Below are 16,877 nucleotides of genomic sequence, written 5' to 3' on the forward strand. Positions count from 1 at the left end.
TAAACTTAGTAACTCCTCTCACACCCTGATATTTATTACTCTGATGTATTTGTAGAAAGCAATCATATCTCCCCTCTGCCTTCCGTTTGTTAAGCTAAACAACCAAAGCAGTTTGAATCTCGTCTCATAAGTTAGGTTTCCATTCCTCAAATAATTCTAGTAGCCGTTCCCTGCATAAGAATGGCCATACTGAGTCAGACCAAAGGTTAATCTAGCCCAGTATCCTGTCTGCTGACAGTGGCAAATACCAGATGCTCCAGAGGGAGGGAACACAACAGGTAATCATCACTTGATCACTCTCCTGTCATCTATTTCTAGACAAACAGAGGCTAGGGACACCATTCTTACCCATCCTGACTAACAGCCATTGATGGACCTAACCTCCATGAATCTAGTTGACTCTTCTTTGAACCCTTTTAAAGTCCTAGTTTTCACAACATCCTCTGGCAAGAAGTTCCACAGGTTGACTGTGCGCTGGGTGAAGAAAAACTTCTTTTTGTTTGTTTTAAACCTGCTGCCTATTAATTTCATTTGGTGACCCATAGTTCTTATATTGTGGGAATAAGTAAGTAACTTTTCCTTATTCACTTTTTCCACCAGTCATGATTTTATAGACTTCTAGTATATCCCCCCCTTAATCTCCTCTTTTCTAAGAGGAAAAGTCCAAGTCTTTTTAATCTCTCTTCATACGGGACCCATTCCAAGCCCCTAATCATTTTTGTTGCTCTTTTCTGAACCTTTTCCAATGCCAATATATCTTTTTTGAGATGAGGCGAGCACATCTATATGCAGTATTCAAGATATGGGCATATCATGGATTTATATAGAGGCAATAAAATCTTCTCTGTCTTATTCTCTATCTCTTTTTTAATTATTCCTAACTTTCTATTTTCTCTTTTGACTGCCGCTGCACACTGAGTGGATATTTTCAGAAAACTCTCCACAATGACTCCAAGATCTCTCTCGAGTAGTTGTAGTTAAATTAGTCCCCATATTGTATGTATAGTTGGGATTTATTTTTTCCAATAATAATCTGATACTGCACCTGTATCAGTTTAAATGTATCTTTCTTAAATACAGAAGTCAAAAATTGCACATAGTATTTCTGGTGAGGTCTCAGCAGCGTCTTGTATAATGGCACAGGGTGAACCTCTCTACTCTAGCAGTCTCTGGTCTGGCACTATCTGTGGTCTGGCAAGATTTTAGTTAACCAGATGGCCACCTATCATGGGTGTGGCCAAGTTTCCCCGCAGTCCCGTAAAGTTTATTTACATCCACCAGGCCTGGCTCTCAGTGTTCTGTGATGTTATTTAGCTTTAATTTATCCCTTAACGTCTTTGAAGAGTCCAGGAAGCATTGAAAGCATTGGTAATTCTGTTAGACAATACTGACTTCTGGTGGTTCAACAAATTCTGTGATTCACCATCGGTCAGGTACCAAGGGTGTTGGGACTAAAGAGGTTTAACCTCTAGTTACACTTTCATGCCTTTACTGGAAATACCTTGCCTGATAGAGTGTAGGACTACATTAGTCTTTTTAATGGTCATATCACGTTGGTGACTCAAAACAGGACTATGTAGCACTTTAAAGACTAACAAGATGGTTTATTAGGTGATGAGCTTTCATGGACCAGACCCACTTCCTCAGATCAAATAGTGGAAGAAAATTGGCATGACCATATATACCAAAGGATACAATCAAAAAAGTGAACACATATGAAAAGGACAACTCAAATTTCAGAACAGAGGGGGGGGATGAGGGGGAGGGGGGAAGTAAATGTCTGTGAGCTAATGATATTAGAGGTGATAATTGGGGAAGCTATCTTTGTTGAGACCTAGGTGTAAAGTGTCAAATTTAAGCACGAATGACCATTCAGAGGATTCTCTTTCAAGTCTGGTGTTAAAATGTCTCTGAAGCAGAATGCAGGTAGTTAAGTCCTTGAGACAATGCCCTTTCTGGTTGAAATGGCAAGAAACTGTTTTTTCTTTGTGATCCTAATATCTGTTTTGAGTGCATTGATTCTTTGGCGAAGTGTCTGAGATATTTGTTCAATGTACATAGCAGACGGACACTGTCAGCGCATGACAGCATAAATTATATTTCTGGATGAGCAGAAATATGAGTTCTTGATCTTATAACTGAATTGGTTAGTATGATCATCCTATGATCAACCAATACTCCCAAGTCTTTCTTCTCCTTTATCACTGCCAACTGGTAAGTCTCAAGTTTATAGCAAAAATTCTTGTTAGTCTCTACATGCATGACCTTGCACTGTTACATTTCATTCCATTTCTATTCTTCCAGTTTATGAAGTAATTCAGATCTTCTTATACAATATATTGGTCCTCCCTTGCATTGGCAGTACCATCTGACTTTGTGTCATTTGCCAATGTTATTATATTAGCGCACTCCCACTTTTTGTGCCAAAGTCAATAATAAAAATGTTAAAGAAGATTGCTCCCAAGATCAGTGCCTGAGGAACTCCACTAGTAATTTTCCTGACAGCTAACCTTCCCATATCTCCCCTTTAAGCTGTTCCTCATCCACCTTTCAATTCTCATATTAAACCTAGCTTCTCTAACTAGTAATTTCCCTTGGGGAACTGTATCAAATGTCTTACTGAAATCCAAGTAGATTAGTTCTACTGCATTTCTTCTAAAAACCATTAACTACTCTGATCAGTATAGCAATATTTTGGGGTCTCTGATTTCACATTTATAAAGTTACTTTGCAAACACCTCCTGAGTAAGTGTACTAATGAATTTCATTTTTCATTCTTAAAGACATGTTCCAGCACACTTTCTGCACTTTAAAGTGACAGGAACTGACAAAATTTCACCACCAACCAACACAGGAGTATTATCCACTCTGTCAATTTCAGGACCAAATGTTTCTTGTCAAGAAGAACATGTGGTTTAACTGATATGACTGCAGCACATGACAGTACCTTGTCTACATGGAAAATTAAATCCAGTTCACAGACATTTTCAAAACATTTGTCTAGTGTTTCCACGAATACCTGTAGAAGAAAAAACAAAAAGGTCAGGGTATTAGAGAAATTAAATAATTTGATTATTTACGAACTTCAAATGTGGCACATACGGAAAACAGAAATCATGTAGATTTTACAAAGCCTTGTATATCTGAAAAACAGGTCTGGTTAATACTATTACTGGGATCCTGTATTGCTGGCAGGCCCCCGGCAAAAGAATATGTGAAGACATACAGCTTTTAATACAACTCTGCATATGGCCAAGGGATTACATACAAGTAAGTTAAAAGAATAGTCACACACTGAAAACATTCCAAGAACATCTATTTGCAATTGTATACAGCTGTGATTCGATTCTTTACTTCTAAATTTAATGGGATGTCAAATATCTAGTAAAAATGAATTTCAGCTGTTTATTTTTACCAATTAATTTATTATTTATATTCAAGTAGCTGTTGAGGGTCCCAGTCTGCTTCCACTTCTCGCCTCATAGAATCTTGGCAATTTCTTCCAAGAGCAAATTGCTAAAATGTGACATAACCCTCCCACTTCTCTTGGCTTGCCTTCTCTTCCCCTTCTACAAGTCTCTCCTCCTTCCATGACACACAGGCAGAAGAAGTCTTTCCATCTACTTTCCTATTCTATCCCCTCTCCAGTGAATCCATTCCATCATCTCATCCCTTCCCTTATTCTTCTCCCTAACCTCTCATGCTCCTCTGATTTCCCCCACCTCCCATAATACAAGCATGACTTAGTCTCTCCATCCTAAATACAACCCACCATTGACCCCACTTGCCTCTTCAACTTCCACCCATCCCTTCTCCCTTTCAACGAAGATCACTGAATGTGCGGTCCACAACTATTGCCTGAAATGCCTCTCCTCCAAATCCATCACAAACTTGTTTCAGCACGAGCACTCCATTGGAATCCCTCTTGCCAAATCTTCTAATGACTCTGTCCTAGCCAAAACTAAGAATTTGTTCTCCATCCTCATCCTCTATCACCTACCTTCCACCGTAAAGCATGTTCTCCTTGAAATGCTGTCCTCCTTTGGCTTATGTCACTCTCCCCTCTCCTTGTTCTCCTAATCACTCCTCCAGCAGATCTTCCTCAGTCCCCTTCCATCTTTCTGTCAGGGTTCCACAAGGCTCTGTCTTTGTTCCCCTTCTTTTCTCCCTCTATATCTTACCTCTGGGTAATTTCATCTGCAAACACAAATTCAATTACCACATCTCTGCTGAGGACTCAGACCCACCTCTCTGCTCCAGACCTATCTCCTTTCGTCCAAACTAAAATCTCAGCCTGTATCTCTGACATCTTTTTGTGGATGTCTAGCTATGTTGAGCTTAAGTGGATGTTAATCTTTCCTCTTCTCCCCCCACCTTACCTGTTACCTTCTTTCTCAATATCTGTGGACAATGCTGATAGTCAATCAGGCCCATAACCTGAGTGTCGTCTTCAACTCAATCCTCTGTCTAACTCTTGCAGATTCTTTCTGCATAACATCTTACTATACAGACCCCCTTCTCCACCCATAGAAATAAAATTCACACCCAGGCTCTCATCATTCTGTGTCACAGTTACCAAAAGAGCCTTTTTTCTGGCCTTGACAATTGCAATCCTGCCACACTCATTTCCATTCAATATGCTGCTGAATGGATCATTTTCCTAGCTCATTGCTTTGATCATGTTGCCCCTCTCTTTTATATCTATCCAGTGAATCCTCCTTTATCGCAACAAATACAAACTGTTTGTATTCACTTTCAATGCCCTTCACAGTCTATCATCTCTCACGTACTACTGAACTGTTCACACTTGTACCAACTGGCCCATATCAGCCTCCATTGCCCACTTCTGATATTTTCCAACAAACATATTGTGCTTTTCCCAAGCTGCCCTTCATTCTTGAGAAGCGCTTCCCATAACCATCTGCAAGACTGCCTCATTATCTTTCTTTGCTGTGATGCCTACAAAAAATTTGACAAGTTAGATTTCCAGTGTGCTGAGACCACTCTTATCATGCTGACTAATACTGTCTCACTATTGCCATCTGTGGTTCCAAAGATAGCTTCTCATGTTGTGCTGGTAGGCAGAGAATGACAGGAAAAAAAACTGTCATGTACTTCTCCAGCATAAGCATATTGGACATATGAAAGGAGGTTAGGATCCCCCACTATGTGAGTGGATTCATCAAGTTGCAAAGAGAATTACTGGCTTTGACGCAGTCTTGCCAAAAGCTGGCATTTCACATTTTCAGCCATGGATGTTATTTGACACTGAATGGTATCGTTGGAAAGAGGTACCTTGTCGATTGTATTCTTTGCCTCCTCCCCCCTCATATTATATCATCCATTATTTTTGCTGCAGACTTGGTCAGGTTTTCAGCTACAATATGAACTTTTCCTATTTGCCACCAACAGGGATACTTTGTAAGAGGCCTTGGTAGCATTAGCATTTCCCCCACCGGTGGCAAAAAAATGCATTGAATTCTATGTTGGGAGTCCTTTGCATTTCTTCGTAAAAAAAAAAACTCAGACTTTCCAATGTATTGTGTTTTGATTCAAAATAACGTTTAAAGTTTTGAAGGTTTCATTGCATCACTAGACAAAGTTTCATAACACAAAACACTATGTGGATTGGGATCTTCTTCATCTCCAGGCCAAGAAAACCCCATTTTCAAGTAGTCAGTATTGTACTTCCATTTTGTTTTACTCTTGCTGCTTTGCTCACTCATGGTTAAAATTTGATCACTGGTTTGTGCATTTATTTCCCTTACGAACACATTACTGCGCTCACCTCTGTAATTATGAGGCAATTCACTCTCAGTGGGCTTACCTCCAGCCTCACTGTAAGTGGCACTTGTTCCAGTGTTCACATTTAAATTGTGTTACATTGGTTCATAAATTGCCTCATTTACACTGTCATCTTTATTTTATACCTTGCCTCCCTTCGCATTGGGTATCTCGCTGGATCCAAACTTCAGGGAACTGGATTTAAGCCATAGATCCATATTATTAATCTTCTCTGGATCTTCTGGGAGAAATGGTCAAAGGGCTAAATGTGTACGCTACTGAAGCACAATAAAAAAGGTACTGAAGAAGACAGTAAGTGGGAAGCTAAGAATGTAGACTATGGAATCTATTAATGGAAAGTCACTGTTATTTACATAATTATGCCCAAGCCACTTGCAAGTGCTGGAGCTAGGAAGAATGGTTTTTTTTAAATTTAACCAATATGAAAGGAAATATTTATCAAAATTATTAAACAAATTAAGCGCTTTTACTTTCTCATGTTAGTTTACCAAACTTTGCAATTAAGTAAATAGTAATTATGTGCAACACAAAAGATTCCAACATTGTCTGCAAAGGTGGGGAATCTTTTTTGGGTTGGAGGCCACTGACCCACAGAGCCAGTCGAGGACCGCACAAGTGAGAGACAAAAAAAAAACCACTCCTCAAAAAACCCTGAATCTCACTGATCTGGCCCCCAACTGAGACAACTTACTCCAGGGGCCTGAGGTTTGGTGCTGCTTATAGGCCAGATTCACTCTTCTGGGGCTCCAGAGTTAGTAGATTCTGTGGATCCCCCTAGGCTCTGTAGGTAAGGCCAAAAATGAGGGATTCAATGTGTGAGAGTGGGCTGCCAGAGAATGGTATAAAGATAGGGTTGCAGGATGTCCAAGAGAGGGTGCAGAGCAGGGGAAGGCAATAATTTTTGATGGGGAGCCATTCCAAGAATTTGGTAAGTGATCAAGGGCCGCACTCTTCCATTATTAATAGAGGTGTGTAGGTCTGGGATGGAATGTGGGTGTAGAAAGAAGCTTGGGTAAGGGATTGGGGTGTGGGTACTGGGAGTTAGTTTGGGTGAAGGAGGGGATCATGCCCTGTAGCAATGGAGCGGGGTGCGGAGGGGGTCCAGCGTCTGGAAAGGGAGTATGACTTGGGGTAGGGGTGCAGAGGTTTGGATTGTGACCTGGGACAATGGATTGGGGTGCAAAGTCTGGGAAGGGTATGGGTGCAGGAGAGGATTCTAGCCCAGGGCAAGGGTGTAGGAGGAGGGAGTACAGAGCCAGGAGAGGGCTGTGACCTGAGGTGGGGTGTACAAGGAGATGCAGTGTCTGGGAAGTAAGGACGTTAAGTAACGGTTAATTTACTAGTGAAGCAGTCGATGGAATTTCATCCACACTCAATAAGCACTTCCACATTCCTCCCTGGAAATGTACAAGAGCCCCTGCTGGGCCCCCTGCCGTCCAGACCCTGTACCTGCTCAGGGGAGCTGCTGGAGCTATGTATACTGCTCAAAACTGAATGCTGTAAACCCCAGGGGAATGAGGAAGGAGGGTCAATTTCCATGCTGCCTGTCCTACAAACAGGCAGCTGCTATTGGCCAAAACCAGCCAATGGAAGCTACTGGGAGAAGGGGCAGTATGAAAAGCTGGTCTCCTCTCCCTCCAGACTCTCAGTGTTCAAAGACATACACATGGCCTTGCAGCCAGCTTTGCTGAGCGGGGGCGAGGCAGACAGGGACCCAGCTGAGGCTCTTGCCAGATCTGCAGCATGGAGGGCCAGATCTGGCCCACAGATCATCTTTTGCCAGGTCATGGTATAGAAAAACTGGGTATGTGGGGTCTTGGCAAGGGGCAAATGAGGAGGGGTTGGAATACAGGATCTGGATCTGGGGGGAGCTGCTTACCTGGCTCTGCAGCTTCATGAGTTTCAAGCAAGGTCTCCTGCTGATCCCATTGGCAGCAACTCCAGCCAATGAGAGCATCAGAGAAAGTTCATCATTAGCTGGCATTCCCTCAGCGAACTGGGCAGAAGGGAGGCAAGAAACGCAGCATGGAGCTGCTTGTTCTGGTCTGTCTCTTCACTCCCCCCCCTCCACAAGGCAGGGAAAGCTTTTGATTACGCTGCCATTCTCTGCTGGGGCTCTCTCTACATTCCGCACACTCCCTGCCCCCACCAACCCCAGAAAGCCCTTGATTACACTGCCATTCTGGGCTGAGGCTTTATTCACAATTCCTCCTCCTTCTCCTCCCCCCCTCAGCGGGGAAAGAAGCTGAGCTGGGCAGGACGTAGGCAAGAAATGTAGCTTGGAGCCATCCTGTTCTTGTCCCTTTCTCTTTTGAAGCAGTTTGGGGGGGATCGGGACTTGGTGGATGCGAGGCTAGAGCGCCAGCATGGATTCCCCACTGCAGTGGAGGGAGGAATTAGTTTGTGTTGCAGACCACCTGGGAGGCTGTGGCGGGCCACTAGTGGTCCGCAGACCATGCTTTGAGCACCACTGCTTTAAGAACGCAGGACAATGTAGCACTTTAAAGACTAACAAGACGGTTTATTAGATGATGAGCTTTCGTGGGCCAGACCCACTTCCTCATTGAGCTTTCGGAAGTGGGTCTGGCCCACGAAAGCTCATCATCTAATAAACCGTCTTGTTAGTCTTTAAAGTGCTACATTGTCCTGCATTCTGCTTCAGCTACCCCAGACTAACACGGCTACATTTCTATTACTGCTTTAAGAACCTGAGTTAGATGGGAAGGGATTCCTTTTTGTTATGTGTGTATTCTGCATCTAGCACAATGAGGTTGTAGGCCATGACTTGGACTCCTAGGCTCTACAGCAAATACAATAAATTGAAGTCTCAGAAGGGTAGCCATGTTAGTCTGCAACTTTAAAAACAATGAACAGTCCTAGGCACCTTAGAGGCCAACAAATATACTGGATCATGGGAAAATTCCACTTCAAATTAAGTGGGTTTTACCCATGATCCAATATATTTGTTGGTCTCTAAGGTGCCATCGGACTGCTTGGTGACAATAAATTGAACAAGCTGCTTCATTAATCTTCACTCAAACTCTTTCCCAGATTCCACAAACCCTCTTACACCTCAATTCTTTACCCCAAGCTCCCTTCTGCAACCAACCTCCATCCCAGACCCCACACCTCCTCCATTATTAACATGGAAGAGTGCAGCCCTTGACCACTTCCCAAAATCTTAGGAGTTGCCCCCCCATTAAGAAAAATATTGCCAACCCCTGTGCTAGACAATAACTCAGGATCAGAGCAGACTTCCTCCACCCCAAGCCCTTGATGCAAATTTCCTAGTTCAGTTGGAGAAGAACCAGAAAGACAATATTTCATCCCCTTGATAATTTCTGTGGTATTTCCCTTCTCACTCTGGGATTCTAGCACAAGATTTCTTCTTGCTGCTAACAACCTCTGGGATGGACTTCACCACCTCAAGAGAGTCACTTCCCAAAATAAATGGTGCAAAATTCTTTGAAAGAGCAGGAAAGTTAACTCAGCTCATTTTTGCTCTGTGTGCACCTGTATCTTGGCCAAAGGTACAAGGATCTTATGGCCACCAATCAATTCTAATTCAGCCAAGTCCCCGAGGATCTCTTGCTCCTTAAGCAAGTCCCTATGAACTACAGAAATTTTTCCCCAGTATCTCTCCAAGCAGGGATGTCTTGGCTATTCAATCTGACACACTTCATGTGTTTACAACCTGGCTTTGAATTAACCAGCTTTATAAATCTTGTGTGAAAAGCAGCCACTGTTGGAGAAGCAGCACCTTCATTACCTACTTGCTGCTTATTTATTCCCCAACAATGAGCATTTGTTCCTTAAGTGATCAGTTGGATTACAGTGATAACATCTCTTAGGCTCTTTTGCCTATACAGGAGACAAAAGAAGCAGGGAGTAGCAGCAGAAGAGGGAATTTGGGAAACACAATCAGCCTTCTAATCGCACTCTCTCTTCCCAGGGGTAAAGCAGGGTTCTTGACTTCCCAAACTGAAGCCCCTCTGTTTGAGATTTTCCCTTTCCAGGTGTTTGGGACTGCTCATCTTTGTCAGCAAAAGCAGCCAGAATTTGCACAGTTTCAACCGATTTGTCCCACAAACACTACTGCATGAGCTGTCTCATCATGAGCTATGTCTATTAATTTCCATTTTAAAATCAAAACAAGTTCTCCCTCTAGCGGAGTTACAGGTGTATCATTTAATACAATCACTGAATTTAAGCAAAAAATACGAAACTAACACTACAAAGAACTTTAAAAAAAAAATTAGTCCAGCAGCACCTTAAAGGCTAACAAAACATTCATCTGAAGAAGTGGGTTGTATCCATCTATATCAGTGGTCTCCAACCTTTTTACACCCAAGATGACTTTTCAAATGTCAGGGCAAGCCAAGATCTACCCCATCCCTTCCCCAAAATCCCATCTCTTCCTTGAGGCCCCGCCCTCTCTGTTCCCCTCCTCTCCATCATTTGCTGTTCCCACCCCTTACGCACTCTCATGGGGTTGAGACAGGAGATGCAAGCTCTGGGAGAGAATTTGGGATTTAGGTGTGGGATGGGGTGAGAGGTACAAGGTCTGGGAGAGAATCTGGGTTCAGGAGGAGGTGGAGAAGGGGATGCTGGCTCAGGGAGGTAGCACCAGGCTGAAAAGTGTTGCGGTCAGGTAGAGGGTTGGGGTGCTGAGCAAGCCACAAGCTTGTGGATGTGAGGGTGCAGGAGTTTGGGTTGTGGTGCACAAATAGCTCAGGGCAGGGAGGCTGGGAATATGATGGGCTCAGGACACAGATTTTCAGTGTGTGGATGGTGCAGGAGTATTGTGGCAGAAGACTGATGATATGGCAGTGCAGGAGTTTGGGGATGTGAGGGGCTCAGGGCAGGGGGTTCAGGTGTATGATTGACTTGTGTGGTTCCCAACTGATTTTTTTCTGTGGGTTAGTGACCCCTGACTCAAAACAGGTTCCCCATTCCTCTCATAAATAGACAACACTGAAATGTTTTGTGTTGGACATAATATTTTTAAAAAAAAATGAAGCCTGGCCAACAACCCCCAATTGAGTTCAAGCCCCCATCTGGCCGTAGCATCATAACACTTCTGCAGCCCCCAGGCTCAGGGTTAGAGTCAGATACAAAAAAACAACCCTCCAAAAAACCGCAAGCCTCACTGATGTGGCCCCAACTGAGACACCTCACTCCACCGGCACTCCAGCCTCATGGAAGGGAGGGGGTAGGTAAGACTGAGGTTCAAGATCTCAGGCCAGATTAACTCTTCTGGGGTTCCACGATTAGTGGAATTTTTGGCCCCCCTTCACTCTGAGGTGGGGCCAAAAATGAGAGATCCAGTGTGCAGGACAGGGCTACCAGTGAGTGGGATAGGGATGGGGGATGTAGAATCTGGGTGGAAAACAGGGTGCAGGAACAAGCTGGGGATAGGGATCTGGCCAGGAGGGAGGGGGTACGAGTAGGGTGCTGATGGGTGTCTGGCCACGAGGTAGGGGCAAGGTGCTGGATGGTATCTGAGCAGGGTGCCAGATAGGGTCTGGGTAGGGAGCAGGAGCAGGGTGCTGGTGGGGGTCTAGACACGAGGCAGAAGCAGGATGCTGGATGGGAGTCTGGCCAGGGGGCAGAGTGCTGGTGGAGGTTTGGCCAGGGGAAAGGATGATGGTGGGGGCCAGGGCAGAAGCAAGGTGCTGGTGGGGGTCGGGCAAGGGGACTGATGGGGGGCAGGTGTGCGTTTGGCCAGGGGATGGGGCCAGGGGCAAGATGCAGGTGGGGGCCAGGGGAAAGTGCTGGTGGAGGGGGAAGGGGTCTGGCCAGGGAGCAGGGACAGCTCAGCTGGTACCTGGGGACCCCGAAGTGTGCGCTACTCCTCCCCTCCCCAGAATAGCCAACATGCTTCCTGAGATGTTGGAGCTGGCGTACAGCCTGGGACTTCTCCTGCCTCTCTCTACCCCCTCCACCGTAGGAAGGAAGGCAGGCAGCATGGGGAAGGAAGTTCCCAGCTGTGCACTAGATCCGACTTCTTAGGAAGCACGCCAGATGTTTTGAACAGGGGAGGAGCAATGCGTGCTTCCTGAGACGCCAGATCCAGCACGCAGCCGGGGACTCCCCCCGCCATTGCACAGGAACCTGGTGCTACCTCCATTTTCCCAGGAGGTTGCACCAGGGCAGGCTCCTTCTTTGGGGTGGAGGGAAACAAAGGGGAGGGGACTGAAACACCTTGCAATCAAATGGTCATGCCCCCAAAATTGACCAGTCGATCGCAATCAACAGGTTGGTGACCACAGATCTACATGTTTTGTTGGACTTTAAGGTGCTGCTGGACTATTCGGTATTTAAGTTTTTCCAGTTACAGACTAACACAGCTACCCTTCAAACTACAAAGAAGAGTTGTTGACCAGACTCCGTGCACTGAGTGGAGAGTTATGCACCTAAGAATTGGATTCACACAAGTCAAAAAGCTGACCAAGGTGCTGCCTAAGATAGCCAGTAGAAGAAAATGCTGAACCAAGGACAGGGCTTAGTCCCCTTTCCTCAAAGGCAGTTAGAGTTAGTAAGGTGCTTAACTCCAGCTCAGAGCACTTCTCAATTGTGAAAGCTCCTGGTAGGGAGGGAGGGAGGGGAAGAGAGAGAATTTGATTCTATATCCAAGTGGTTAGGGCAGGGGTTGGCAACCTATGGCTCACGAGGGAGCCTGATATGGCTCTTTTGAAGCTTGAGCCCAGCTCCCTCTCCAGCCCCCTCTGCAGCAGGCAGCCCACGATGGCGCTACAGCAGGCCTGGGCAAAACACTCTCCACTGGCTGGATCGGGCCCACAGAGGCAGCAGGGAGCCTGTAGGCAGACTCCCCTGCTTGCCCCACCCCTACATGCAGTGCAGAAAAGCAACTGTGGGGCCGTTTGGTTTCCACACCGTGTGCTGGCAAGGGAGAGGGGAGTACTGCCTCATGGCTGCTCCCAGCACAATCCAATTGGCTGGGTGTGAGCAATGGAAACTGCTTGTTTCAAGAACAGGTAGCTCGGGAAGTAGGCCCCCCATTCTTAGTCACCGAGCACATGGCCAGGCAGCCAGTGGGAGCAGAGACGGCTCCTGTTGGAGAAATGGGCTGAGCTACAAGTTCCAGTGGTAAGTATCCCGACCAGAGACTGCCTCTAGCACCCCAGCCTATTCATCACCCTCACATAACTCAAACTCTTTGCCCTCCTCCCGAGCCCATAATCCCTCCTGATACTGCACCCCAATGCCCTGAGCAAGGTCACAATCCAAACCTCTGGCAAGACACCCACCAGCAGGCTGCTGCTACTCCCTCTCCCCAGCCAGACACCTACTCCCAGTTTTCCACTGCACTCTACCTCCCACCCAGATTCTATACCCCCATCTCTAGCCCACTCACTAGCAGCTAGGCCTTCCCTAATGGATCCCTCATTTCTGGCCTCACCCCAGGGCCTGGGGAGCCCCACAAAATCCACTAACCCTGGAAGAGTTAACCTGGCCTGAGACCTTGAACCTCAGTACTCTCTGGCTTCCCACTCCTCCGCAGGAGGCTGGAGTACCAAGGGAGTAAGATGTCTCAGTTGGGGGGCCACATCAGTGAGGGTTAGAGGTTTCTGGAGGAATTGTTGGTTTTTTGTTTCTCATCGTGTGGTTCCCAGCTGATTTTTCTGTGGGACAGTGGCCCCCCACGCCTGCTGTAAATAAAGACAATGTTGAAACCTTTTGTGCTGGACATTTTACTTTATTTAAAAATGAAGCTTGGCCAACAAGCCCCCAGATGGGGCCCATCTGGCTGAAGCATTGTAACACTCCTGCACCCCACAACACACCCCAAACCTGTGCCTTGAACCCGTCCATACACCCCACTCCAAATTCCTGTATCCCACAGCCCCAACCCCCATCATAAGATTAACAAAAAGATAGCCTAGATTCATGCATGAGGCTGGATTTGCCCAGTTATGATGTAAATGTCAAAGAAATGTGCAAAAAGATGCAGCAGAAGTCCCATCGAATAAAATTTTCATTTATGCTACAGGCAGCCTCCGGGTTACGTACAAGATAGGGACTGTAGGTTTGTTCTTAAGTTGAATTTGTATGCAAGTCGGAACTGGTACATATTGTAGGGGAAACTCTAGCCAAACATTTCTCCAGAGCTCAGTTTTATTCTCCCACACCTCACTTCCCTCAGTCCTTTATTCTCAAGCTGAGGTGTCTGCTGTGAAAAGCCGCTCTGCGTCTCCCTGGTCTGCTGGGGGAGGGGGCGCTAGCTTTGCGTCTCCCTGGTCTGCTGGGGGGAAGCAGCTAGTGCGGGGTTGCCTCACCCCGTTTGTAAGTAGGGATCCGATGTAAGTCGGATCCATGTAACCTGGGGACTGCCTGTATTAATAATCATTATGCCAATTCTCAATAATATTAAGTTGTATATTTTTAGTCATGCAAATGAGCACTCTTATATGGCTCTTTGTTGACCACTTGTTCTGAATTTTGATGTAGTCTGGTTCTTTGGTATGAAAAGGTTGCCGATCTCTGGGTTAGGGCATTCCCTTGGGATAGGGAGTCAGGTTCAAGTCCCTGCTCAGATAAATTATTATTTATGCAAAGTAGAACAGCTTCAACAGATAATAGCTTGGTGTTTAGGGCATTCACCTGGGATGTAGAAGCACAGAGTTCAGATCCCTGGCTCTAAATCCATGGTGTCCAACAGTTCGGAAGCAGTAGACACTGTAGCCACATTGTTCAAGCTAACTAGCCATGCTCAAGTGGCCAAATAACCATGTGTGGCTAGTGACTAGTGTGTTTGACACCACAGCTCTAAATCAAGCAGTCGAGATGCTAACCTGACTCTTCCACTTCCCAGACAAGTGCTTTAACCACTGCGTTATTGAGTATGACTCACAACTAACTATTTAGCCCCCTGGCTGTCTTATGCCATGGCTGAAAGCAAGCATGGACCTCCAGCTAAGACAGCTAGGGGAAAGCCTGGTTTGAGAATTCCAGCAAAGATTAGGCATGATTCAGGGTGCTGTACATCTTAGGGCATAAAGACTGTGCATGCCCACCCATGGAAACTTAGATGCCCAATACATTTAGACAACTACTGGGTTAGTCAACCACTGCTTACTGCTGTCTCTCTCAATGGTGCCTAAATGTTGGCTTTAGGTACCTATGCCCCTAAACACAGGTATCTAAACCAGTGTTATTTCTTCAAATTGATTCAAGACACGAGTTACTGTAACAATTAACATTACAAATAAATATCTTAAATGTAATCAAATACTAACCCCAATAAGGTGTCTTTTATTCATGTTTTTAAAAATACTAATATTCTTCATGTAGCCAATAGTTAAGAAATCAAATGTCTTCTTGAAACAGGGCAAGTTAAGAATGATAAGTTCACATGTTAAATTTGTTTAAATGATATTTACAATGTGACTTAGAGAAAACAACTGACTACCCAGGGGAAATTCTCTCAACCTCCAGATGCCTTAAGGGTAATGTATATAAAAGGGTACTTTTGTCTAGCATTTAGCCACAATGAGAAAATAAAAAAGTGTATCCTCTATCTAGAGGAACAGTTATCTCAGTGCTATTTATGTTTAGAAGTTGGGGAGGGGGGCATTTTCCAAAGCAGAAATAAACAAATACACACTTGGGCAAAGATTTAAAAATTCAGATCTGAAGACACCGATCTAGTGCCTTGAAAAATGTTCCTTTATACAAAAGGACATATTTTAAAATAAGGCACAATAAGAGAACTGGTTCTCAATAGTGATTTTATATTCACAGACTGGTTTTACAGGGGAATAGGAAAGCAACAACTGAACCAACCTTCTCTTAAACTGTCCCAATCCTCAACAGCTGTAGATCCATAACTTGGATGATTAGGTATTTAAGACAATACAAAAAAGTTTAGGAAGATAACCACTGAAGTCCAAATACCTCTGTCTATATAGCATGAGCAATTCAGCACTATATATATTGGAATTTGAGAGAAAACTATTAGTTTTTTAGAGCCCCACAGATGGAATTCTCAAGATAAAGATTTCTATTAATATTTTAAATTTTTCAGTCTTCTACTGGTGATAGCTGGGATTATTTGTAATACTGGTAGGTAGAAGCCCAGGGTCAGACTAAACAAATTTACTAGTTGTGTGTCATACTGATTTTAAAAAGTATTACTCTAGAATACAAACTATTATAAGGAAGGTTAATTAAAATTAAGTTTTCTTTAAAGTCTCAGAATAACTACATCAGTGGATAAAATAAGAGCCAACATACCTATGACAAAACATATTTTAGAGTCAAACACTTGTACCAAGAGACAAAAGCACAGAGAGTTATCAAACACTGCAGTGATTGCTTCAGATGTGACAGCATTTATGGGTCAAAAGAATCAGGAAATTCTTCCTCCTTAAGAGAAAAAACTAGGTCAAATGTACTATTGGGATGCCACTGCAGCTGAGACTACAGGCAGTCCCCGGGTTACGTACAAGATAGGAACTGTAGGTTTGTTCTTACTGTCCGCTGCCCGCGTGTTCCGCTGCTTTGCTCCCTCTCCCCTTGGTCTGTAGACCAGGGAGACGGGGAGCAAAGCCACGGAGCACGCGGGCAGCGGACAGCCCAGATGCTTCTGGGCTGTCCGCTGCCCGCGTGCTCCACCGCTTTGCTTCCTCTCCCTGGTCTGCTGGAGACCAGGGAGACGGGCCCCGTTCGTAACTGCGGATCCGACATAAGTCGGATCCGCGTAACTCGGGGACTGCCTGTACTAACACTAGAACAATAAATTAACCATGAAACTGACACCAAGGAATTACTGGTGACCTACTGATTTTCACAAAAACTTCATAAAAAATACTGAGGAACAATGTGAGTCACAAAACTGAGAATTAAAAATGAATTCTGGAAGAAAATAAATCTGAAGCCAATATCTGGTGACTAGAGATAAAAATAAATATGTTTTCCATAACTAATTATGATCCAAAGTTAATTCCTGGCATCCCTTTGTGGTTTACTTTTAGAATTACATGAACCACGACAATAATGCTGTATTTTTTTAAAATTTACTCAAAACCTAACTACACACAATACTGAGT

At 44.6% G+C, this 16,877-nt stretch overlaps 1 protein-coding gene across 4 annotated transcripts in view; it reads right to left on the bottom strand.

The window, feature by feature from the left end:
• AP3S1 (adaptor related protein complex 3 subunit sigma 1) overlaps positions 1-16,877 on the bottom strand; it is a 44,736-nt gene that overhangs the window by 13,653 nt on the left and 14,206 nt on the right. For all 4 annotated transcript variants that reach the window (XM_006134482.4, XM_075931979.1, XM_025190376.2 and 1 more), the window contains exon 4: positions 2,948-3,019. In XM_006134482.4, the coding sequence (XP_006134544.1) occupies positions 2,948-3,019 (72 nt within the window). The remainder of the gene's footprint in view (positions 1-2,947; positions 3,020-16,877) is intronic.

This window comes from Pelodiscus sinensis, chromosome 6, assembly GCF_049634645.1.
Source record: "Pelodiscus sinensis isolate JC-2024 chromosome 6, ASM4963464v1, whole genome shotgun sequence".
In the NCBI taxonomy this organism is placed as follows: Eukaryota; Metazoa; Chordata; order Testudines; family Trionychidae; genus Pelodiscus; species Pelodiscus sinensis.